This window comes from Ips typographus, linkage group LG1 (genome assembly GCF_016097725.1).
Source record: "Ips typographus isolate SLU linkage group LG1, UJ_Ityp_2.0, whole genome shotgun sequence".
NCBI lineage: Eukaryota > Metazoa > Arthropoda > Insecta > Coleoptera > Curculionidae > Ips > Ips typographus.
In genome coordinates, this window is record NC_138422.1 from 19,837,377 (window position 1) to 19,862,761 (window position 25,385).

Below are 25,385 nucleotides of genomic sequence, written 5' to 3' on the forward strand. Positions count from 1 at the left end.
CGTGCACATCTACATGGATTGCAGACAAGCAGTACTAACCAGGTCCAGACCATGTCTCACGTCAGAACTAGTACAACAATGCCACCGCACCCTCATTTAGGCGTCGTCAAGTAACGCGGTGATAGTCAGTTGACTCTTTGGCCAAGAAGGCTGCCAGGCTTCAGCCTTCTGGACCAGAGCCCTTCGTGGGTTTGACCATGGCGGTAGCCAAAAATCTTATCAAAAAACGCTCCGTAGCGTTTTTTAAACAGGGTTGGGACGATACCATTGGCTGCAATTTATCCAAGGCACAAAGAAGAAATTTGTTAATGACCAGAAAAAGGCTACGCCTTGTAACGGGCCTATCCTAACGGGCCACTGTAAATTAAACAAACACCTATTCAGGATGAAGCTAAGTAACACCCCCTTATGTAGGGCCTGTAAACAAGAAGACGAGACGATATCTCTGTCATTGCTCTACAGCCCATACGTAGGACCAAGTTGGGCCAATCTTACCCATCCCTTGAAGAGATCAGAGGCACCGCTCTCGGCGACGTTATCGCCTACGTTGTATCTCTAGGCTGAATGACGAGCTGAGGATGACCTCCTCTCTTGCGGAGGCGCATAATGGGCCTACTGTGGCCTAAATGATGTGGTGTCACCACCCTCCCAAGATACAGATACAGATAGGTGAAACATAAACGCCTTTAAAGTTTAAAGAGTTGTTGACGCCTAGAATTGGGATACTTGTTCGAGAGTTCGGTTGTTTGCCACCAGTTTACATCGTATCGGTTCTTTCGCAATCACCATTGTTTGCGTTTTTTTACTGATGTTTGCATATTGAAACTTTGCTGTGATTTTTAACTTGTACAGGAGTCTTGTGAAGTAATAATAAAACAGTTTAATAATTGGTTAGCATAATCAAAAAGTAACCGGTAAACCGTTGTCAATAAAAAACGCCTAACCACAACCGCTTTTAAAAATCAGCTGATCCAGCTGTGTCATATGACAAGTGACAGTGACGCGTGACGTGTAATGTAATCGAATTTGGAGTTTTTTTGTGTGTGAAAATTATAAACATCGAGATTTTTTGTTTTAAAAAAAAGGTTTTTCCGTGAAATAGTAAGGCCGAAATGGCCCTACCTAATAATGGAATCTTCGTTGTTAAAGGAGAGATGACTATTTTGATGACTGCCATCAAAAGAGGTAAGTAATAAACGTGTTTTTGAAGAAAACAGTACTCAAACTTTAAATATGTTAACATATTTTTTTAAAAGTTTTTATTTAATTTGGTTAGTACACATGATTCTCTTTTAAAAAAAATGTTATCAGATATGCAGAATTTAATGGGTCCTTTAAGTGGTAACTGCTGTCACCTATTGATTCAGGAAAGATATAGCTTTAATTGGTTTATCTTATGGACTGACAAAAGCTGAAATTAACTTAACTATTGAGAAAATTGTAATTTGGCAAACAGCAAGTTAAGGGGGGGTTACCATTTACCGTTACCATAGTTTTCTTCCAATTGAGAATACCTATTTTTAAGTTAGGAGGTGCAAAAATATAAGGCATCAATATCAATCTAATAATTCAATGCTGAGGTGAAACAAATTACTAAGCCTTAACCGGGGTGTAGATTTTGGTGTATTTGGTATACTTGAGGTAATTCAAGGTATTTTGAGGCATTTTGCCAGTATTACCAGCATTTTCAGGTATTACAATGTATTACGAGGCTTTTTGAAGTATATATAAGGCATTTCATAGAATTTCGAGGCATTGATTGTATATTTCAAAATGTTTTGTGATATTTTCATTGGAATTGTGAGCAAAATAAAGCCTGAATAAAGGAAATTTTGCAATATTTTAAGGAATACATTATAGTAGACCAAGCAGTAGACAATATAGTGGAGCAATATAACAAAATTGTCTGTTACATGATATTAAGTTGAAACAATATTCATTACAAATTATTATAATAATCTATCAATTTTTCACCATTTAAACTAAATTTTTAAGGTCATGTGACTGTTTTTGACAATGTCAACTGTTCCTTACAGTGTTGCAAGCTCAAAAATTTAATTATCAAAGTCACATGACATAGTTGTTACAACTTTACCACTGTCTGTATTTAAAATACTATATATTTAATTTGTTGTTAACTGTTTCTTTTAAATGATAGGTGTCTTTGTTTGACACATGCTAACTTGGTTACTATTGACAGTTAGAAGATTCGTTTAAACATCAAAATAAAACTTGTAATTTTAGACAACCCTACAAAAAATATTTTTGTTTGTTAGAATTTGAAAAAACAGTCACCTGACCTTAGGAATTCAATTTTAAGCTTTCGGCAGAAGATCAACTTAAGTGTCATAAATCTGGAAAAATCTTTGCATTGTCACCTAACCTAACCTAAAAACTGTCACGTGACTGTTAAAAAAATGAATTTTAAGCTTTTGGGTCTTCAAAATTTGGAAAAGCAATCAGGTAACCTGAGAAAGTCATTTTTTTTAATCATTAATCTTTATGCCATTTTGTAAAAGCAGACATGCTAACTACTTAATTAACCAAAACTGTCATGTGACCAAAAAAAAAAATTTCATCAAAGTTTATTATTGTCTCAATACCAGGGGCCTTATAACTAATTTTGAATGCCACAAATGTGTAGGTAAACATTTGAAGGCATTCTGAGGCAGTAATAATTTAAACGCATTTCAAGGTATTTCAGGGTAATATGAGGCTTTTAAGGCATTATTACCATGAGGCATTTAGAGCAATAATGAAGCATTTAGCATTGTGAGGTATTTTAAAGGCATTTCAAGGTTATTTTTTATATGCAAAAAGGCATTTTGGTGTACAAAAAATTATCGGCGATCTACCCCTTGTTCAATGCTGAGGTGAAACAAATTACTAAGACTTAATTGAGTTATAAATAGTTTTTTTGATTACTGGTAGTTAGTATTTGTCTGCACACAAAACAAAAATTTGTTTTGAGTTTTCTTTTCCCCACTTGATTGTTAGGAAAATAACTTTTACTAACCCTGATTTAGAAATATTTCAGGTCCTTTATTATACCTATTTTTCTTTTTGTCTGCTTTAACATTTTAACAATTTCCTGTATTGAATAAATTTGATATTTGCTGACATAAGACCTAACATTTCAATCTTGTTTTGTGTGTCATTAGGTTAGTTTGCAGATAGAATCTCCAATAGTAATCAGGGAAATAGATACCTGCATTATCTGAGCTTTCAACCAATGAAACTTAATATTTTACTGTTTCTGAGTAGGAAACCAGTAAGGGATTGCCTCTGCAAACAGACCTATTATACCATGCACTTATCATCAATTCCCAGAAAACATTAGGTATCTTTTATACTCATTAGCACTGACCCTCAAATCTAAAGTTACAAGTGTGACACCTGTTTTTTTATTTGTTTATAATTTTGTCTAACCTTTTGTTATTAGCATAATAATATACAGGATGGTTCAAATTTGTGGGAGCCTTTAATTATGTACCTCAAAAATGGTTTTTTTTATTTTAATTTTTAAAAAGAAAGTAATTCATGTGAAATCTGACATCCTGGTTCACCATTTTGAGGTGGTCATTTAGAAATGTTGTCAATTTTTACAATAATCTGAACAGGTACAAATTCCATCATGCATATAAAATTAAGTAAAATTTGAAAAACTATGCAGAATTTTAAAAAAATGTTCAGACAAACATTTCCATGTGTAATCAGAATCAGAATGTCCTAAAATTGTAATTTAAAGAAATGTTTTGACTTTTTGAATAACCCTCATATCTATCTAGATTATGTTCAAACATTAAAAAAAATACAAATAGCTGCTTCAAAACGGTGAACATACACATACAGAACCAAATTTTATTGGAGTAACTAACAAACTAAAATTGCAAAAATTAATTTTTTGGCTTACTTTTAGAATTTGCTAGCTCTGTTAGGGAACACTTTTGAACTATATGACACTCTGAGTTTATTTTGTATGTATTTTATTTTCCACCTTTTAATTATCCTACTACAATACATTTGTACTACCCTGTATAATAAACCAGGTCAAAAACAAATCATTTCCATCAGGTTAAAACTCAGATTTCTTGAAACAGGCTGGATAAAACTTTATTACTAAACCTTAAGTGCTAGTTATAAGATATTTGAAAGAGTGTAATTGACAGAGAAACATTGATATGATTCCATGCGCGAGGCAAAGACAGAAAACTCTGTGGCAGTGTTGTCAGATCATAATTCATCAACTGGAGTCACCTAATTTTATTTTTGGACTATTGAATCATTTCTATTTCATGGAGAACACACAGGACGCTTACCGCAAACTGATTACTTAAATATTGGATAAATTAATTAGGTGGAACACTATATTCCAGGAGGTTAGAGGACAGTGACTAATTTTGATCTAATTTTAATGTTTTTCTGTCTGTTCTTATTGTCTGTTTTATTTTTACCACACCTGTATACTGACACATTTATATTTTTATGATGAAAGTAATAATATTATAACCAGTTAACAACATTGGATGATGATATTTTTTTTATCTGATCTCTTATTTCTAAACATTTGAAAAATTAACTGGACTTTGTTAATATTATGGTTTTGGAGAATCCCATGCTGTCCTGGACACTCTGTATTACTTATAACTTCAAATTTACATAGAATAGAATCTAGATAGGCATAATGAACATTAGTTGGATCCCATTTATGTTCCTGGCAAATATTCTCCTTAAGGGCTTCAAGAGTCTGAGACTTGTCAACGTAAACCCGCGAATTAAAAAAAAATAACATATTAAGAAGTCTGAATCGGTTAGACTAGACGCGTTTGGCGGTCAACTGCTCACAGCTGATGCACTGTCTGCACTTTGTAAGGGAACATCTTCAAATCTTTTACCAAAATTTGGCCTAGAAACGCCGGCTAATGCCCAAGTGCGTGGCACGTCGTGTGGACAATGTTTTTCTCTTCTTTGACATCTTGGGCAACAGTAGCAATATTCTTGGTAAATTGGTGTTCTCAGCAGAAAGGCTGCCAGTCTTGCCTGCCAGTCTAGCCAGGAAATCGACGACAAAATTCACGTTGTGCCAACACAACCGAAACATGGTTGCACGAAACAATTGAAACAATTGTTCCGCGTTCATTTGCTGAGTAGACCGATAAAAATATTTTTTTTATGAAAACTACAGGAGAAAAAGGGTAGGCTTCTGGAAAATCCCTCCAGAAGCATAACTCCTTCATATCCCATAGACTATTCATAAATCAGATTCATCACTTTGATAGCGGAATGTTTGAGTTTAATGAATGTCACCTTTTATCTGAAATCATAGGCTTCAAATAAATATGTTCAAGTCTTTAATGTCTTGAACATAAATCTTCTTCAGCCCTCTTCTATCCGTTTTGGACATAGGCCTCTCGTTGTCTCTTCAACTTCTGTCGGTCTTGTGCTATCTGAAACCAGCTTCAACCCACTTCTTCTTTGATATCATCTATCCAGCGCCTTTGTGGCCTACCTCTACTCTTTTTTACTGTTCTGGCGTGCAACATACCCTAGCCAGCTTCACTTTAACTCGGCTGCTCATGCTATTACATTTGCAACTCTGTTCCTTCTTCTAATTTCTTGATTTCTCACTCTATATCTCGAAGGAAAATTCCCAACAAAGCACATTCCACAGTTCTCTGTTTTTGTACGTTGTCGCCGGCAAAATGGTCTTGCTTATGTTTATTGTCCCTATACTTTTACAGGATTCTGTTAATTGATGCAACATTTTTGTTAGTTTGCATAACTTGCTGGAAATGATGACAATGTCATCTGCAAGGCGTAGATCATTTAGAAATGATCCATCCATCTTTATTCCTTTTTGTTCCCACTGAAGTTTTTTGAAGAGTTCTTCCAGAGCCAAAGTGAAAACTTAAATAACTTAAGTTACATTTTCATGATACAATATTGTCTATTTAAATATACTAGAGAAAAAAGCAAGAAGAATACCAACTATTATTGCAATAAATAAAAATCCTTTTGTTCGTGAGAAATTTCATTAAATTTTAATCTTTTGATGGATCAAAAATTATCAAATTTGATGAATGCAAAATTGAAGTTTTTGACTGAACTGTTGATTCAGTGGTGAACCAATGACTCCGCAAAAAAATGTTTTGTTTGGAGTCATGATGTAACTTTAAAAGAAAAATTAAGTAATTTTGTGACGCTAAACGCTCATCGCTTTAGCAGTGCTAATATGAACGTGATTTAAGAATAAAGTGATATACTACTACTACTATCTGCCTCCACCTGGAGCGGTCATGGGTCATCTCCCTCCATTCTTGCTGGTCTACACCAAGGATAACCCGATCCTTGATGATGTTATCTCTCCATCTGAGCCTGGGTTTTCCCAGTGGTCTTTTTCCTATTGGTGCATCCTCCCATACCTGTTTTATTAGGCGATCGTTTTGGCTTCTTTGAAGGTGCCCTGCCCGTCTTAGTCTGCCGGATTTTATCTCCTGAATGATGTCGGGGCTTTGATATATTTGAGCAAGCTCAACATTGCTTCTCATCTTATAATGGCCGGTTTCAGGGTTTCGAACGGGACCATATATCATGCGCAGAATCTTTCTCTCAAACCTTCTTAGGAGCTCTGTGTCGCGAACGACGTCAGTGTCCATGTTTCACTGGCGTATGTTGCTACTGGTCATATCATTGTTTGATAGATTCCGGTTTTTGCTTTTCTTGTGATAAATTTTGATTTTAGCAGGGTTTGTACTGCAAATGTACATTTGTTTGCCTGTGTGATTCGCTGTTTAATCTCTTCCTGCACTGCGCCCAGGTACTTGAAGGTTTGCACATGTTCAAAATTATAGACGTCTATTGTGACGTTCTGCCTGATTCTGCCTCGCGCGGAGTTGCGGGAGACATGCATGTATTTGGTCTTTTCTTCATTTACTCATAGGCCTATTCTCTGAGCTTCTTCTTCGATCTTTATGAAATTTTCCTTCACACTCACAGTACTTTCTCCTACTGCGCCTATGTCATCTGCGTAGGCCAAAATAAGTTTGAGACCTCCTGGGCCAAAAATCTCTGCTTTCACTGATGCTGTTCTTATTACTTTTTCTAGTGCAAGGTTAAATGGTACTGGCGACAAAGCATCCCCCTGTTTTAGACCTCTGTTAATATGGAATGCTTGGCTGTACTCACCATCGAGTTTGACGCGACTCTTTGCCCCCTCCAGGCACGCTTTACACAGTCAAATCAGTTTGTGTGGGACACCAAGTTTCCCCATAGCCTCCCACAATCTCACTCCAATAACACTGTCATATGCTTGTTCAAAGTCTATGAAAAGGGTATGCAGGCTCTTGTTAAACTCCCAACATTTCCCCAGAATCTGACGGATAGTTAAGCATTGAAAGCCGCATTGATAGTCTCCGATAATCTCCTCGGTATATGGAGAGAGAGTGATGTGTGTATAATAAAGTGATATACGAAGGTAAAGTTGAAGAATTACTGTTAAAAGTTTGGGTTTTATCAACATGTAATGTAACTACGAGAATGATTATTGCTTAAAAAGGCTAATTATTATTTTATACACAACAATAAAATTTGTTTTATGGAATAATGAATTAATTCGTATTAATCTATCTATAAGTTTCACGCCAGTCGACTACTGAATATAAAAACCGAGATAGCGCATTTTACTATTGTTTTTGTGAAATGAGATATATCTTTATCACATTTCTATGAGTGATATGTACTTTTAAAAATATCCAACGCCTCGGGTTATTTTTCGGCATGAATGTTTCAAATGATTTACGTTAAGATTTCTTTGTAAAGAGTACATGATTTCGTTATTTGTTTGTTTGCTTCATTTGATCTTGAATGACAAAAAACTTAACTTTCAGGTGTACGATGGCAGTCACATTCCTACCAAGATGAAGAAACCGACACATTGATGAGAAACTTCCAAAACCTCAAAGAAATTTTAACTAAAATTGATGATTTAAGGCTGATAGAGCCGGACGTTTTTTTGTCTCCTTTTCTGGATGTCATAAGAAGTGAAGACACAAGTGGACCAGTCACAAGTTTAGCACTAGCAGCCATTAACAAATTTTTATCTTACGGTTTGATAGGTTTGTTGTCAAAGTTTGAAGAAAAACGTATGTTTACACTGTAAACGACTTTCAGATCCTACACATGCTAGTGTACCGCAAACCGTATATAATATAGCAGATGCAGTCACTCATGCAAGATTTATCGGTACTGACCAGTCTTCTGATGGTGTTGTTTTAATGAGGATACTACAAGTATTAAGGACTTTGACTTTAGCACCTGAAGGTGCAATGCTTACTAATGAGAGTCTTTGTGAAATAATGCTTAGTTGTTTTCGGATTTGTTTTGAGACTAGAATACACGGTATGACTAGTTAATAAAATTGTTATTGACGTTTTTTTGCAATGAACTGTTTTAGAACTGTTGAAAAAAACTGCAGAACACTACCTTAAAGATATGGTACAATTGGTATTTATGCGTTTGCCGCAGTTTTCGGATGACATCAGATCTGTAGGTGCTAAACAGTTGAAAATGCATGCGGGGATGGAACAGAATAGGGCAAAAAAGAGAAGCCGCCATTCTTTTAGGAAGAAAAGTGTTACTAGTGGTAAAACTTGCAATAATTTTAAGTGTGTCTGCTTTAATTGCCTACTAACTAATAGATACAACAGATACTAATGCAAGCACTCAAGCTAATTCAGAGACTCAGACTTTGAAAAGTTCAGTTTCAATAGATAGTTCATCACAAGCAGGAAGTGTTATTGATATTCAAGGCCAAATACTTCAAAATACAGGTATGGGTTAGTTTTCATTTTTAATGTTTGCTATAGGGGGTATATTTATTTTTAAGATGAATGTCCTGCTCTATTAATATCCAGCGATGAAACAACTAGTTTACTTGAGACTGTAAATACCAATGAGGGTGAGAGTGGTCAAGTTTTATCAGAAAATGTCATTGGAAAGGTAGGTAATAGCTGAGTAGCATAGTATCGTAAAATGGACCATTATAAATTGCAAAGTGCCAAAAAAAAAAAAACTTGTAGCACATAAGGTTTTCTTGTTATTTTAAACAAACCATAAGCGAAGAACGGTATCATAATACATTAAATATCCTATTTATAACAAAATATATTTTACCAGTGCTTTAAATCTGTATCTAATTTATAATAAGTTGAAATCTAATAACAAAGCAAAAATCAAAAAAAGTTCTTTGTAACACACTAAATGGTTCTATTTTTTTCTTTCTTGTGGTACGACGTCTTTCCTCAAAACTTCCATTGTCGTGCTATCTTGATGGAATCTTTTATCTGGCTTGTCGCTCACAGGCATTGGCACTTGGCATTTTTTCTATTACTAGAAAGGCATAAGCACTGTGAAGTTAATGGTCTGAATGGTGTTACAAAAATTGACTACGTTTCCATGCAAGTTAAAAACGTTCTCAAAACGTTTTGAGTTTTGAATTTTGCCTTGTAAACTTGTTTTCAATTCGGTTTCAATCTTATTTCACTTCAAGGTGGATTCGACGATTTTTGGGATCGTATCAGGATTGAAATAGCATGGAAACACCTTAAAAATGAAAACGATTTTGAAATCGAGAAAATACGGTCACACTTGTTTATTGTCAACGTGTAAATGTCATTTTACACTTCTTTAAGTTAGAGAACATAACTAAAAATTTTTCATTTTATCATTTGAATTGTTTCTAGTTTCATTAATTGTTGTTACTAATAAAGTAAGCAATAATTACATTTTACGTTATCATGGCTACCAGAAATGTTTGGCTGGAAAAAGAAGTAAAACTTCTACTGGAAATTTTCCAAACACAAATCGGTATTTTGATACCAAGAAGTATAAAAATGTAGAAATTTACCAATTGGTTTATGAGGAATTAGTAAAGAAAGGTGTAACTACTAAGAACGTTTTGCAAATTAAAAATAAATGGAAAGCTTTGAAGTGCATGTATTATACAGTGAAGCGTAAAAATGGGAGTGGAGAAGTCCGTTCAGAGTGTAACTATTTTGCCATGCTTGATGAAATATTGAGTGCCAGACCATCATCCAGTTTGGGGGGTGGACACTATTGACGAAAATGAAGAAAGAAGTGCATGGGAACTCAAATGACACATCTCAATCGTTTCTGCGTTTTGTCAAAAGCTCAATCTAGTTTCAAAACGGAATTGAAAACGATTTGAAAATTAGCATGGAAACTGTGGTATTATTCACTAGTTTTGAATACATAATAACATTCAATACCGACCATCGGTTTAGTCCACCTGCGGGCATCACCAGGGTGTTATGAATGTTTCGAAAAAACTAATTTGGACGTTTTCAATTCTCGCATCCACTTTTCAAGAAAATCCATATTTTACAAAAAAGTTTATATTTTTAGAAATTTTTCCAGCAAATTGTCCTAAAATGATGGGTATGACCTCAGTATTTTTCAATAAATAACTTTTGCATGATTGGGTTACAACATAATTATTCTAAATTTTCTTACAAAGTGTTAAATAATGAGAACACTTAGTCGTAAATATTAAAGATGTGTGTATAATTCCTCTTTCATCTGTAAGTTTTGTTTGATGTTGGGAGTATTATTGTTCTAAATATTTAACACTCACAATTTGAGAGAAAATGTCATAACTCATCTGTAAACGGATCCAAATGGTGAAACTATCCGTCCCACTGGATTAAATATGTGATTAATTGTAAGAACAACAGCCAAACGGCGGTTGTTAAACTACTTTTTAAGAAATTAAAAAGGCAATCATTCAGCCAAGCACAGATAAAAGTTGACATTGACAGAAGATTGACTGTTCATAAGTCAGTCTCTTGTGTTTATTTTTATTGATAGCAAAGTTTTTTGGTTCTCATACTATACTATTGGCTGTTGTGAACCCTGCAAACGTGAAAAAACCCCTTTTCTATCGATTTCCACAGTTAACAAAGGAATAAACATCATATAAACCAATCGAATCCAATCTATTTTTTATCTACACGCGAATGTCAGCATGTCACTCAACGACGCAACTGACAGGAAGACTTAAATCGGCCTCGTTTTTGCCAACCACTTTGTCATTGCTCTTGTTCTTTTCTATAGCCTATTTAAAAACTAAAAGGCGCGAATGAATAAGCGTGTATTTATGAGTTTGAGTGACATTGGCATAAGTTTATTGATGAAATGTGAATGAGGTTATAGTTTTGTTACATCAATACACTGCGTGACGGGTTTAAAAACACTCAATAACAACTTAAAACGACTTTGATGCAACAAGAAACTTTGAAATGCTAAAGGAACAGATTGACAGTGATTAAACTAAAAATTCAAATGGTAACCGAGCCGACGTTTTTGGAAATCACCCGTTGATTTAAAACGGCTATGATTTCTGCTGTGTAAAATCATACCGCCAACTGTGCAATCAATTTTGATCACTATTGCCAACCTAATTCATATTCACTTCCTCCTAGTTTTTAAATAGACTATAGTCACTGCAAAGGTGTATTGTTTAAAAAATGTGTGTGTAAGTGCTTGTTGTGTAAGGTTGTATTCCAACCAAGGAAATTGGAGGAAACTCTGTCAAATATCAAAATATGAAGTTTGTTTCTGCGCCATCCGTGATTAAAACTGCATTTACATTCACTTCATACTCAACTTTGTTATGAAATTGGCAAGCTTGACATATAGACGTCTATAGTGACATTTATATTAAAAATAATTCCAATTTGACTTCAAAGTGCACTTTGGCTGATGCAAGCAAAATGATCAATTTCTAGGTTAGAACGATGTTTACTACAATTTGAATTTTCCAATGATTTTTGTCTTTAAAACATAAAATTTGTATTAGATCTAACGTATACGACGACAATCATACTTTAAATACTGGTGTTTTTACATGTATCTAACCTAAAATTTTGCAGATTTACCATGTCATTGTAAATGGTAAATAGAGAACTGTCAAATTTGAAGTGGGCTTGAAAGTGACTGTAAATGTCGCTTAAGTTCCGACTGTTGACGTATGCGTTTATCGCGTTCAGGCGTCCAATACGATTCGTATTCATAGAGCATGCGTCAACAGTTGGAACTTATTCACGGATCGCTGCAGAAACAAACAAAAAGGAGGGTTGTTTAGGGTTGAATTGGGTGTTTCTGTTACCCTCCTCATCCCACGACTACCCAAGCCGTTGCTATGTTTAAATGTTTTGCTACGATGTACAGAAAAACTGTAGCCAAACAAGGATTTTATTTTTCAGCAAGACCAGGCTTGTCCCATTGGCGTTTCAAATAAGAGATACGCCTCTGGTGGTCAATTTTGAAAAAAGTTTCGGACATCTTAGCTGTTAGCTGTTTACGTTGAATTTGATTGGGTATTTAGTACTGGTTTCGTATAGTGTTTTCCGCCGTTAACTGAAGTTGTGGTTGGTGTGAAATGAAGAAATGGTACCACAACTACGGATAAACCTAAAGAAAAACTGTTAGGTTATGAACGGATTGCCCGATTTTAGTTTCAAATGTCGCTGCAATCTTAACTTAAAACGCCAATAGGTTGACTAAACCTCCGAAAAAATGATTAATCAAAATATATTACGGCAAATACTACAGCATTGTCATACTTCTAATAGATGCTCAATAGAAACTTTACATTATACAAAATAAAAATAAAAAAGTGAAAAAAACTCTCATGAACTTTACCTCAATTCCGTATAAAGCTGCAAGAAATGATATGATCCAATATTTAGCTGTCAGCAGTTTTCAACCAGAAACGATTAAAATTACTCATAAAAGATATGCTTTTTTTCCAAATATAATTAAATCTATAATAAATGCATCACATTTTTACCACAAACTATATTTTTGTGGATATACAAAAATACAGTTGGTAGGGTTCGTATTGTTTAGAGAAATAACTTTTAGGTGAGCATATGAGTTTTTTAATTTGCCATACCACACGGGTAATGTACAATACTTTATCTACGATTAACTCAGAAATTGTCAACTCAGTCATTTTTTACTCTAACTTTGAGTTGCGTAATTAGAGATTTTAGAAAAATAAAAGAAGCTATGTATTGGATCATTACCATGCTAGTCGTAGATAAATCGAATTACAACTAAAAAAGCAAGGTGTTATCTTTTACCGGAATGAATAATCTCTAAAGTAAAAGGAAAAAAAACCGATCAAACTTCCTTTAAAGTTTAAATAAGACTTACCTAGTTTCCTTCGAAAAGAACTTTCGAATGAATCTGTTGAACTGGTTCCAGAAAAGGGAAGTTGGGTTTTGGATAAATAAGGAGAAAAAAGGAAGACACACCAATATTGTGTGTTCCGTATGTATTTAGAGCAACTTAACTCCGTCGAAGGACCATTAAGCGATAATTAAAAATAACAAATTACACTTTTAAGCAATTTTGCACTAGCGCATACCGAGTTGCCGTATTCCGAGTCTTTTATCCGATACTAACTTGAAAATCAAAAAATAAATTCCAAATCTGGTCGTAGATACCATGTTGTACCAATAGTATTTAGACCCAAATTATCGGTTTCGGAAATTTGTTTAGGGGTGTACTTGACTACGAGTAATTGTTAAGTCATATGCTTTTTAGGATGGTTCTACAGATGCGGACGCCGAGACGCCTCAATCTTTAAATACAGAGACTTCATTAAGTCGAGAACTATCCACATCGGACGGTCAATGCTTAGCACCAAACGAGCCATCCAAAGATTATGTTAATCAACGAGGAATTCGCTTTACGCCACAACTTCAAGACGATTTAATTTTATTCCCCTACGGATTGGCTTGTGTTAGGGAACTATTTAGGTTGGTTTTTGCTCCTGAAGACTTCATAATCACCTAATAACAAATCTTTAACAGATTTTTAATAAGTCTTTGTAATCCCAATGATAAGCAAAACACCGAGGTGATGATACATCTTGGATTAACGTTGCTTACTGTAGCTTTTGAGGTTGGAGCTGACAATATAGGAAATCACGCTACTTTGTTGGCGCTGGTAAAAGATGATTTGTGCCGAAATTTGTTTTCGGTAAGAGCACCGTGGTTTCAAACTACTTATTTTTTCTACAACACTTTGGTATTATTTCTTTAGCTGTTGACGAGCGAAAGAATTTCAATATTTGCTGCAGACTTGCAGGTTTCTTTTTTATTGTTTGAATCGTTAAGAATGCATTTAAAATTCCAAATGGAGAAATACCTGACTAAACTAATGGAGATAATTGTGAGCGAAAATCAGAAGGTAGTAATAATGAGTAGTTACAACAAAACTGGTTTGAGTATAATTCAATTTGAAGGTAACATACGAACATAAAGAAGTAGCTTTGGACAATATTTTGCAATTGTGGAGAATACCAGGTTTTGTAAATGAGTTATATTTAAACTATGACAGTGATATGTACTGCACGAATTTGTATGAGGATTTAACGAAGTTACTAGCTAAAAATGCCTTGTCGGCAGTAAACGGCGTGTGGCATACTCATCTACTGTCCTTGGACGCTCTTGTAACAGTAATTGAAGGTGGGTTCAAATGACTTGCAACGTTCTAACTACTACACAATTTGTATTTGCGCTTTAGGTATAGAAGCGCATAGCTCCGAAGCAAAATCTTTGAACGGAATTTCAGTAACGTATGGTTCGCTTAGTGAGAGCGGTGAGGCAATGGAAAATATAGGAAGTTTTATAAGTAAAAGTGGCAGAGTTAAATTCACCACCGATATTCCACCACTTGACGATTTATTAGCCAGAAAAAATATTAAGAAGGTTTGATATTTGTGTGACTTTAGTCAAATTAATTCTAAAAGCTAGTACTTTTTAGTGGCTGCCCCAAGGAACGGAACATTTTAATGCAAAACCTAAAAAGGGAATTCAGTTCTTTCAAGAGCATGGCGTGCTAAAGCCTGAACTGGATCCGCATGAAGTAGCTATGTTTTTAAGAGAAAATCCATCTTTAGATAAGAAAATGATTGGTAAGTTAAACACTTATTTTTTACCTAATTATTATTAGATTATTGCCAAAGTAGAACGATAATTTCATATTGCAATCAAGATTATTATACACTGATGATTATTAGAGGAAAATAAAAATGAATGCTAAAGTTTCTTGCAGAATATTTACTAATCAAGACAAGCAAATTAAAAATTGTTTTGTCTGTTCAGTGTTAATCAAACTACGCCAAAATAACGTTTTCTTAATAGCTTCTTTTTGAAATCTACCTTAATATTACCGCAAATTATGTAAAATTTATGGTACCTTTTGTACCACTTGTTGAGGTGGCAACTAACTTTTTTTTGTTTTTTAAACCACATTTTTAATTTCTGCGTTACGTTTTCTACTAACCTTTGGAAAGTTATTTGAATCGAACGTATTGCAAAAAAATGAAGCGAATTTATAGATTATCACAATACAACCTTGTGTCTAACCAATCAAAATACAGGGTGTTACAAATTCGATGCATTAGCATTGCTATCTTATAGTGGATAGAGCTTTAGTTAGATGAAGGCAGAGTTGCGCATTGCATTGCATAATTATTTTGTTAAAAAAATTTTTTTTTTATTATATCCGGAGATATCCGACAAAAACCGAAAAAGTCTAATTTCTATTTTATTTTTTTACCACTTTTTTATGCTCTTTAAGAAAATAGTCTTAGTTTTTATTTCCGACGTTTTGTTTTTTATATACCTACTACCACAGACAAACTAATATATATATATATTAGTTTGTCTGTGCTACTACTTTCTTTTCATTTCTCTTTTTCCACCACCTCGCATTTAATTAACCCTCACTCCCTTAAAGTACCCGGCCTTTCTGAGTTTTTGACAGGATATTATTCCTATATCTACCCTTATCCGATTTAGTAAAAAAAAGCAGTAAAGGTCGATTTTCAACCCTTAAAAACTGTTTAAATTGTAAAATGTTTCTACTTTTTCCACCACCTCGCATTTAATTAACCCTCACTCCCTTAAAGTACCCGGCCTTTCTGAGTTTTTGACAGGATATTATTCCTATATCCACCCTTAGTTGATTTAGTAAAAGAAAGTACTATTTGCACGAAGTATACATACATTTTCCGAAACACCCTGTGTTCCTCACCGTGCACACTTGGCCTTACCCGCTAAAATGTAAATCTACAGGATGTCCAACAGTGGGTCTCTTGTTGTTAATATCTGCTTATGTTGATCTTTTGCCGTTTTTGAGATTTTGATACATGTAGGGCCGACATTTCCATCTCCTCACGAAGCAGCTAATAATTATTTGACCATTAAACTGTAATTCAAAGATTAGTTGTCGAATGAGCTTTCTCTGTATTTCCAGTTACTGTATTTTCTGTCAAATTCTTATTTGATGGTTTTAATTCAAAAGGAAGTTTTGTCAATATCAGATTCTTACCGGAGTGAGTCTGCTTTGTCATTTCTTCAGGTTTCGGTTGTGGCAATATAAAAGTCTTGCATAGATGCATAGAACAAAGTTTATGGAGGGTGTTCAGATTTAGTTTAGACAGAAGATTTACAAGAGTTACAGCAAGCTTTTTAGAATAAGTTACAGTTTATATTGTGCTGTATAAGAAAATAGTTGTGTTTTACATTATATTTTGCAGTAAAGGGACTTACCAAGAAGTTAAGGTTAAGTTTTATTCAGACTAACTACTTTCACCTGTATTGTCACAGTCTGAACCACACTTAAGCTTGGCATAGCAAGTATAACAGATTTCATATAGTGATTTGGTTGATAATGTGAACAGAGAAATAATTCTGGGTTCCAAATCCATTCCAAATTATTGGGGGTAATACCACGAGAGCTTTAAGCGGTATTTAGGGAGATTATCAAAATGCCACCAAAATGGCTAATTTTTATTAGGTTGAAGTATATTGGGACATTAATCACATTAAGGCTCAGTTGTACAAGAGTGGTTTAACCTTTGAACCTGGTTCAAGTGAGAATGCCATTTTGACAGCAATGCAGATCTTATGAAAAAGTTCAACTGAACCAGTCTTTGAACTGCGATTGTCCAACCGGGCCTAAATAAACTAATCATACAGTGGTCAAGTTAATCATTAGGTGGTATTATTATGATTCCATGACGACGTGTAAGAGGTATAATATAATCCTTGTACTGGCCGGAATAAACTTTTCTACTTCTTTTTGAATTTCTGCCGTACAACTGGGTCCGAAGGAAACCATAACCAGAACAATACAAACTGACAAATCAAAATCAAACGAAAACGGAACCTTTAAATAGAGATGAACTGATTTACATTGGCTTGGATGTCTTTCAATCTACTCGAGAGATAAAAGTCTAGAAATGTAAGATCTGGCAAACGTGCCGAGCAGGGAAACCAACTTACACGTCTTTGAATGGATTCCACATTACTGATTTTCTGTAGTCGTCTAGTTAATGCGGAAAAGACCCGATAAAAACGGTTTTTTTTGTGAAAATTGCAATGCATATTGGTGCGAGATGCGAATAAAGCATTTTAGGGACATTCCAAATAAATGCGTGACGTATCGTACGTTTCTACGTTAGTAATTGGCATATTTTTTACACAAAAGGTAAAATATGAAACACAGAAACTTAAAAACAACCTTCTGATGATTTTTAGGTCATAACACGTTATAGCTGCTCTGTACCCTTATCCTGACACCCTGTATAATTGTTAGTTTTGGATAACTTTAGATTGTCTTGGTATATTAATTTCTACTAGTAAATCCTAATTTATTAAAAGACTTATTTCTACTATTTATACAGAGATTATTTTATCGTTATTTTTCTTTATTAGGAGAGTATATCAGCAATCGAAATAACTTAAACATCTTAGAAGCATTTGTAAAAACGTTCAATTTTGAAGGCGTTCGCATTGACGAAGCTTTGAGAAGCTTTTTGGAAACGTTTCGGTTACCAGGCGAAGCTCCCACTATTTCCTTAATTTTGGAACAATTTGCAGAACATTGGCATGTAAGTTTCTGTCAGTAATTATTGGAAAACCATTAACTGAAGACTAAAATTTAAATGGGTTACTTACTTGATATAATTAAAAACAAATGAAAACAATCTTTTTGAGTCATTGAACAGAGATAGACTACTTTTATGTAAATTATAAAGTTCTGATGATAATTTTACAGAAAAGTAATGGAGAGCCTTTTGCTGACGTTGACTCGGCTTTTACTTTAGCCTACGCTGTCATAATGTTAAACGTCGACCAGCACAATCAAAATGCCAAAAAACAAGCGATTCCCATGTCTGATGCGGCGTTTAAAAGAAATGTGCAAGGCGTAAATGGCGGTAACGATTTTGACGAGAAAATGTTGGATGAAATTTATGCCGCCATAAAGTAGGTAAGCAAAAGACCGAAATGATGCACCAATTAACGGTTTTTTTTCTGTTTAGAAATGACGAAATTGTTATGCCTTCTGAACATGGTGGACTGATACGCGAGAACTATCTCTGGAAAGTTTTACTCAGGAAAGGTAGTTCTAAAGAAGGGAATTACTACCATATTCCACCAGGTATTTCCTTTGTTTATTTTATTTAGTTGTTTTTGATTAATGATCTGTCTTTAGGAACATACGATTCAGAGTTATTTAGAATAATATACGGTCCACTAGTGTCCGCTCTCAGTTTTATTTACGACCAGTCTGAAGAAGTTCCAATGTATAAGCACGTAATGAACGGTTTTGAAAAATGCGCATTAGTAGCCGCGCACTTTGGGCTGTCCAAAAACTTGGACAAGCTTGTTCTATCTTTGTGTAAATTTACAGTATTTTACAGTCAACGTAGGCAACATAACATCACTGTAAGAACCGTTATTTAAATTGTCAGTATTTCCTCTAACCATCATGTTTTAGATATTATTTGGATCAAATCCTAAAGCTCAGCTGGCACTTAAAACTGTCTTTAGTTTAGTACATCTTCATGGTGATAATATACGAGAGGGTTGGAAGCATATATTGGATTTAGTTCTTTCTTTATACTGGTGAGTACTAGATATAAGTGGGGAGGGCAACTAGTGATTAATTGGAATTTCTACTTTTCAGCAACAATCTTTTGCCAAAAAGCTATGTTGAACCTGAAGATTTCATTGACAGAACTGGCAAAATTGTTTTAATTTATGAAGAAAGTGAAAATGCCCAGAAACAAGATACAGGTAGGTTTCATTTTTTGGTAAATAATAACGCTAAAACAGTGATTCTAGCTCTATTTCATTAATTTGATGTTATTGATCTCAAAAAAATTAACTCCATTCTAAATCGAATAACAGCAACACATTTTTAAACGATTATTTCCTTCCTATCAATTTTCACCAATCGCTATCAAGAATTAGTATAACAAATGTAAATTTTAAGTGGAAAAATCACTTAACAACTGTCAACTTAGCTGTCAGCAGTTTTCCGGAAAAAAATTCGAAAAAATTGCACACTCCTCACAGCAACATAAAGAATAGTGTTCTAGCTTGAAAGTTATTGTTCTTATTAATTATTGTTCTTATTGTTTTAATTAAAATAAAATGTTTATTTAACTCAGGAAATAATCTTACCAAATATCCCTCGTGCATCTAATTTTTCCGGAAAAATTAAATGCACTAGGGATATTACCCCCGAAAATTTTGATTTTTTAAGTTTTGCTTCATTAATATTATCATTGTCAGAGATGTCTATACAGGGTAATCCAAATTTGACCCTCACTAGTTTGAAATATATCCGGAAAAGCAAAAGTATGTTATTATATGTATAAACATTGCTCCAGTTAATCAGAAGAAAAAATGGGTTACCGCTAACTTTTTAAACCGCTTATTTACGTCTCCAAGAGAAAGATCATCATTTAGACACTTAATTTTTGTACCAAATTAAGTTTTTCCATAATTCTAAGTGCAAGTTTAAATAATTTAATCTTGACTTTTGAAAAACCCGAAATTTAGCCCAATTCCCTTAAGTTTAAACTCAATAACTTTAGGTGCGGCTGTTGTCTTACCGGATACATTTTCTGATAAAGCTTTAACATAATATAATATTTCAATTGCATGTAATGTTTATAAAACTTTTCATTGACTGAAAGTTAACTAAAGTTAAATTAGTTTTTATTCAGTTATTTGACCACCTATGGAAGCAAATCATTACTTATAATACATGTGAAATCAGAATAAAATGCACACTTTATTGTCTAAAAGAGATATCTTGAGATATCTCTTGAAATAATGTTAGAAATCATTAAACATCCCCATTGTGTCCCCGTTTGAACATTTTAAATGACACCTCTAGCTTGTAGCACATTATCTTAGAGGTTTTAAAAACCCCCATTTATCGCCGTTTAAAAATCTATTAATTAAATGCGTCGGAAATCCTATCTGGTAGAGATGCTTAAGATTTCATGGGGCAGTTTTGTATAAGTAATAGTCTTCAAATAATCCCAGAGGAAGAAATCCAGGGGCGTTAAATCTGGCCATTCCAGAGCGCCTCTTCTGCCAATCCATTTGCCGGGAAAACTTTCATTCAGCCATTGCCAACCAACAATGAAACCGCGCTTCTTATTCCAAAAACTCCTCAAAAGAAGTAAACAACGATTATAAGAAATTAGTTTATATTTGATTCTGAATAGATGCAATTTTTATTTCAAAATGAAATAAGTTAAGAGACAACCGGCAACATGTTTCCTACCAAAAGCATCGAAACTCTCTCGAGAGTGATTATCTTGATTAATATCCATCCATTCTTTCAAATAAAAAATAGATCCCAGAGATTCCAACTTATTTTATAAATGGAGAAATAACTAAACCTAAAACAAAACTAACCTAACTACTTTACTACAGTAATTCTTCCATTCAGACACAGGGTAATTGTTTGGCGCTCAATGTTTACATACATGACACTACGTGACTACTACTACTACTAAATGAATAGATCGGATACCAGAAACAATTGTAGAAATATAAGTAGTATAAGAAACAAAACGTCTAAAGATCACGTGGTGTGTCGCACTATGGCTCCTACTTCAGGTTTTCTGGAATTCGCTCACAACATCATCGGGTTATCAGTATCGTTTTTGAACAGCAGCAATCAGCTCAGTCTCTAGCTCTTCAAAGATGAAATCTGTTAGATAGATTTGCAGCGTTCCCAACTAGTTTGCTTAAGCAGCAACAAATGTTTCCAATTGGTACCGGACTGGAACTGCCCAATGCAGATTACACCCTCTTTAGCTTTAGTTCTTGAACAACAAAATCTTAAAAAGAATAGATATTTTTAAGACAGAGTGTGTTACACCGGGGTGATGTGGAGTAGGCTACCGCATCATACAAAATCAGAATCATTTAAATCTTAAAATAACCTACTTATAGTTTCTAAACATCTAACTTAAATGTTTTTTTAGGTCTTTTCAGCTCCCTTTATTCCTACATGGTGTCGGCAGAGAACTTATCTAAAGTACCGACTCCAGAAGAACAGCAGTATATCGACACGACGAAGGAGTGTATTAAAGACTGCAATTTAGGTATTTTTTTATCAACTACTTATTATAATTTTTGCTTTAATTGCAATACGTTTAACCCTTATTTTATGTGGAAGGTATTAATAACGATAGTTTTGGTTGGATTTTTATACCCAATAAAACAAATCATTATCTAATTTCATTCATATTTGCCCAACAGGAGAAAATATCATAAAAAATGGGATATTTCCGAAAATTCAAAAATAAACAGTGTCATCTGACGTTTGGTGGCGTTTGTATTCAGTAGTATAAAAAACAGATTTTACTATTTTATTTGATCGATATTTAATTATATTTTTTTGGTTTATTGAAGCAAAATTAACAATGTTGAGCATATTTTCTGATTCGGTAAGAGATTTATGGCTGTATATCATTGTATTGTTAAAGCTCTATAATCAGATAAAAATTCTCTCAGTCTTGATGTAATAAAGTAGATTCTAACAACCAAATTTGATAGATAACGTTGTTAATAATGTATTTTAGATCAACTTATCACAGATTCAAAGTTTCTACACGAAGAAGCTTTACAAGAGCTTGTAAAGTATTTAATAGATTTGTCTAGAGGACCGGATGTTCAAAAAAGCTTGGGCTACAACTACAACGAAAACGTCACAGTATTTTTCATGGAGTTACTATTTAAAATTGTCATTCAAAACAGGTATTACTAGGTTAAATTAGCTAATTAGTATTTTTTCTTGACTCGATTTGTTATTTCAGGGATCGGGTAATTACAATTTGGCAACCAGTCCGAGATCACATATACACTTTAGTCATGAACGCATCCGTTTTTGATTATCAGTTTCTTTTGGAACGTTCAGTAATTGGACTGTTGCGAATCGCTATTCGATTAATGCGTAACGAGGATATGTGTCCCATAGTTATTCAATCTTTGCGAATGTTGCTTTTGCTGAAAAGCACCACGATATGCAGAATTTCCAAACAGATATCGTTTGGACTTTATGAATTGCTGAAAACATCGGCTCAAAACATCCACACCAGCGCTGACTGGACTATTATTTTTACGTTATTGGAATGTGTTGGAGCTGGGGCTCAACCTCCTAAACCTGTTGTTGACGATGGGACTACTTGCGTCGATCAAGGTGTGTACGTACAAAATCTGAAGTAATATACAGTGTGTTAGGTTTGAATTAAGAAAGTTGGTATACTTTGTGACTGACCCTGTATACTTGCGAACCTCATTTTACCCTCACGTCATGCGCTGTTATTTACTATAACAAGACGCAAATTTTGAGACAAATAAAATCAGCAGTTTTCGAGATATTTGCAATATTCCAGACTTTTTAGACACCCTGTATAAAGCAAATTGAGGATGATCGGGTAAATGCCAAGGTTGTAAATGCTTAAATCTCGAAAAAAAATATAAGAAGCATTAAAACAAATCGATTTAATGTGTTGGTTATACTTTTTTTTCTTGAAAATGTGTTGCACGGTAGTTTAGTCGTAAAAAAATTAATTTTACAAGACTACTGTTCTCGCGAAGTGAGTTTACCCGTGCGTCACGAAGGCTACGTCATTTATAATCATATGAATCAAATCAAGTTTTCGTCAACAAACCTGTTAAAAATTTTGCGTGTATTGTCAGTCAGAAAGTAGAGATCTTCGGCTGCAAATTTGCACTAAAACAACCTCATACCAAAGCAAATCAAAAATATCTTGACCGAAATAACATTTTTTATTTATGAGAAGTCTCCGTTTGGATCATAGAATTCCGTCTAAATTTTAAACCTAATTTATTTACCAAAATTCGCAGAGATGTATCACCAATATGTAGTATTTCTTTAACTTTAAGCTCTTGATTTAGGGTCTGGATGGTTACATCTTTCTCTAAAATAAATACAACATATTAAAAATTCATATCTCATTTTCAGGTTGCAATCCACTTATTTTATTTTAAATCCGCTGGAAATTAGCAACAACAACACATTAACAACATTTTAGACGCTTATTTTATTTTTTCTATGACTTTATTATAAATATGTTTGAAGAAATTTTTATGAAAAATCTATAATGCAACCCAAAAATCTCAGTCTCTGGAAACAATGAAATGTTAATAGATGTTTCTTACAAAAGTAGATATATTTTACTATTATTAACATACTATCGTTGTACATATCATATAATGTATTTCGAACATCCATTTTAATGCTTTCAGATAAATTAGTGGTCTTGACCTTAGCTTAGATTACTTGCTTGCTTTTTCCGAATCGAATAAACAGTTTTGCGGGAAATTTTCAAAGCAGCTGCTACCTTCTAGTGTCAAAAAAAAATACATCAGTAAGAATATGTAAGGTCTTAAAATTTCTTATTTTATTCCTGAACAGATGATAAAGCTTCTAAAGGTCCTTCATTGGTTTTTTCCAATTCAGAATATTCACAAAGGTTAAGAATTAACTGCTGGGCTTGTCTGTGCAGAATTTTTCCCGGAATTTTCTAAAAAAATACTGTAATAGTAAGTAATTCCGAATTTACGAAAAACCAAATGGCTAAATAAAAACCATAATAGACACTCCCACTTTTTTTCAAAACAGGTTAGCAATTAAGCCAATTTTGGTTAGATCGTGACAGCCGACATAAAAAAATAAAAATATTAATAATAATATTATGAAAGTACTTACAGAATGTTAAAAGCGTAGAAACAATAGCTCTTAAAAGAACTGTGGTGGTGTGGTAAATAGAATACTTTATAAATGATTAACAACCCAAAGAAACGGAAAAGAATTAATAGTAAACAAATCAAATAAATTTCGATGGTTTTCAAACTGATAATGACTGAAATAGAAGCGCTAATCAGTAAATGTTTTTTTTTTGGAAGACATTCACTTAGATATTTACCCTTTCTGAAAGTGAACAATAGACAAAGATGAAGTCAATAAATGCATGCCTACTTCTAAATCACAGGGGGATGACGCACGGGTAAACTCAGTCCGCGAGAACAGTACCATTTCACAGCTTAGGTATACAAATAACTATTGTGAAACACTTTATGACCTAATTAACGATTAGATCTAAAAGAATTAGTTTATTTTCAAAACTGAAAATACTTTTAAACTAGGTACCAAGTCAGACGGTGAAAACCAAGTAAACAGCGATGAAGAAAGTGTGGTTTCTGACAGAGGTTACACTTCCGACTCAGAACTAACTAAGAGCCCTAAACATAATAATCAAAGAGCGAACAGTCCTTTGATTCTACCTACATCACCGTCTGGTACTGCTAATACCGGAGGTTGGATTTTGGTACAGCGTTATTAAATCTTCTCTCAGTTTACTTGATAAATATTTGGTTTTTAGGTGGGGAATGAAAAAGAAGTTCAACCGGTTATCGGTAGAACGGTACCGCCAACTCAATATGGCATTACTTTGGAACGAAATTTGGGTACGTCTATTTTTCTAAAAAAAAAATAAAGATAATTGAATGGTTAACTATGCTTTGCAGGCCCACATGATCCAGTTAGTTTAATTAAATGCTGTGAAAGTTTGGCGTTTTTGGTTAGAGATGTGGCACATATCACTCCTTACAATTTTGATATCTGCGTGCATTGCATTCGAACTTTTGTTGAAGCCAGCCTACAAGAAAGTAAGTTGTTAATTTTATTTAATTACAAATGTTAAAATATTTGTGTATGTTTGACTGTAATCCATTTAAATAAGTGTGTTAATTAATTTAAATCATTTTCGTATACAAGATGTCAATTTGAAAACTTTTAATGCAAATTTGTGAAAGTAAAAAATGAGAAAAACGCAATTTGATTCAACTATTATACAGATAGGAGGAATACCATAGGTATATGTTGGTTGTGGGGCGAGTGACTCCTAAATTCCTCCCCAAAATTTGAAATGGCACCACCCCTTTTCT

The 25,385-nt window shown here is 33.9% G+C and overlaps 2 protein-coding genes across 3 annotated transcripts in view; one reads left to right on the forward strand and one right to left on the reverse strand.

Moving 5' to 3' along the window:
- The window catches only part of LOC145731964 (uncharacterized), a 69,193-nt gene that overhangs the window by 31,912 nt on the left and 11,896 nt on the right, over positions 1–25,385 (reverse strand). The gene's annotated exons all lie outside the window — the stretch shown is intronic.
- The window catches only part of garz (Sec7 domain-containing protein garz), a 49,255-nt gene continuing 24,871 nt past the window's right edge, over positions 1,002–25,385 (forward strand). Inside the window, exons 1-24 of the mRNA XM_081983777.1 lie at positions 1,002–1,185; positions 7,887–8,114; positions 8,170–8,397; positions 8,453–8,641; positions 8,697–8,828; positions 8,885–8,997; positions 13,630–13,844; positions 13,899–14,067; positions 14,131–14,277; positions 14,333–14,555; positions 14,614–14,798; positions 14,854–15,004; positions 17,814–17,989; positions 18,157–18,365; positions 18,422–18,540; positions 18,595–18,827; positions 18,880–19,007; positions 19,069–19,178; positions 21,395–21,514; positions 21,995–22,169; positions 22,229–22,611; positions 24,585–24,766; positions 24,821–24,905; positions 24,966–25,106. Coding sequence (XP_081839903.1) covers positions 1,113–1,185; positions 7,887–8,114; positions 8,170–8,397; positions 8,453–8,641; positions 8,697–8,828; positions 8,885–8,997; positions 13,630–13,844; positions 13,899–14,067; positions 14,131–14,277; positions 14,333–14,555; positions 14,614–14,798; positions 14,854–15,004; positions 17,814–17,989; positions 18,157–18,365; positions 18,422–18,540; positions 18,595–18,827; positions 18,880–19,007; positions 19,069–19,178; positions 21,395–21,514; positions 21,995–22,169; positions 22,229–22,611; positions 24,585–24,766; positions 24,821–24,905; positions 24,966–25,106 — 4,114 coding nt within the window. The 5' untranslated portion in view covers positions 1,002–1,112. The remainder of the gene's footprint in view (positions 1,186–7,886; positions 8,115–8,169; positions 8,398–8,452; positions 8,642–8,696; positions 8,829–8,884; positions 8,998–13,629; positions 13,845–13,898; positions 14,068–14,130; positions 14,278–14,332; positions 14,556–14,613; positions 14,799–14,853; positions 15,005–17,813; positions 17,990–18,156; positions 18,366–18,421; positions 18,541–18,594; positions 18,828–18,879; positions 19,008–19,068; positions 19,179–21,394; positions 21,515–21,994; positions 22,170–22,228; positions 22,612–24,584; positions 24,767–24,820; positions 24,906–24,965; positions 25,107–25,385) is intronic.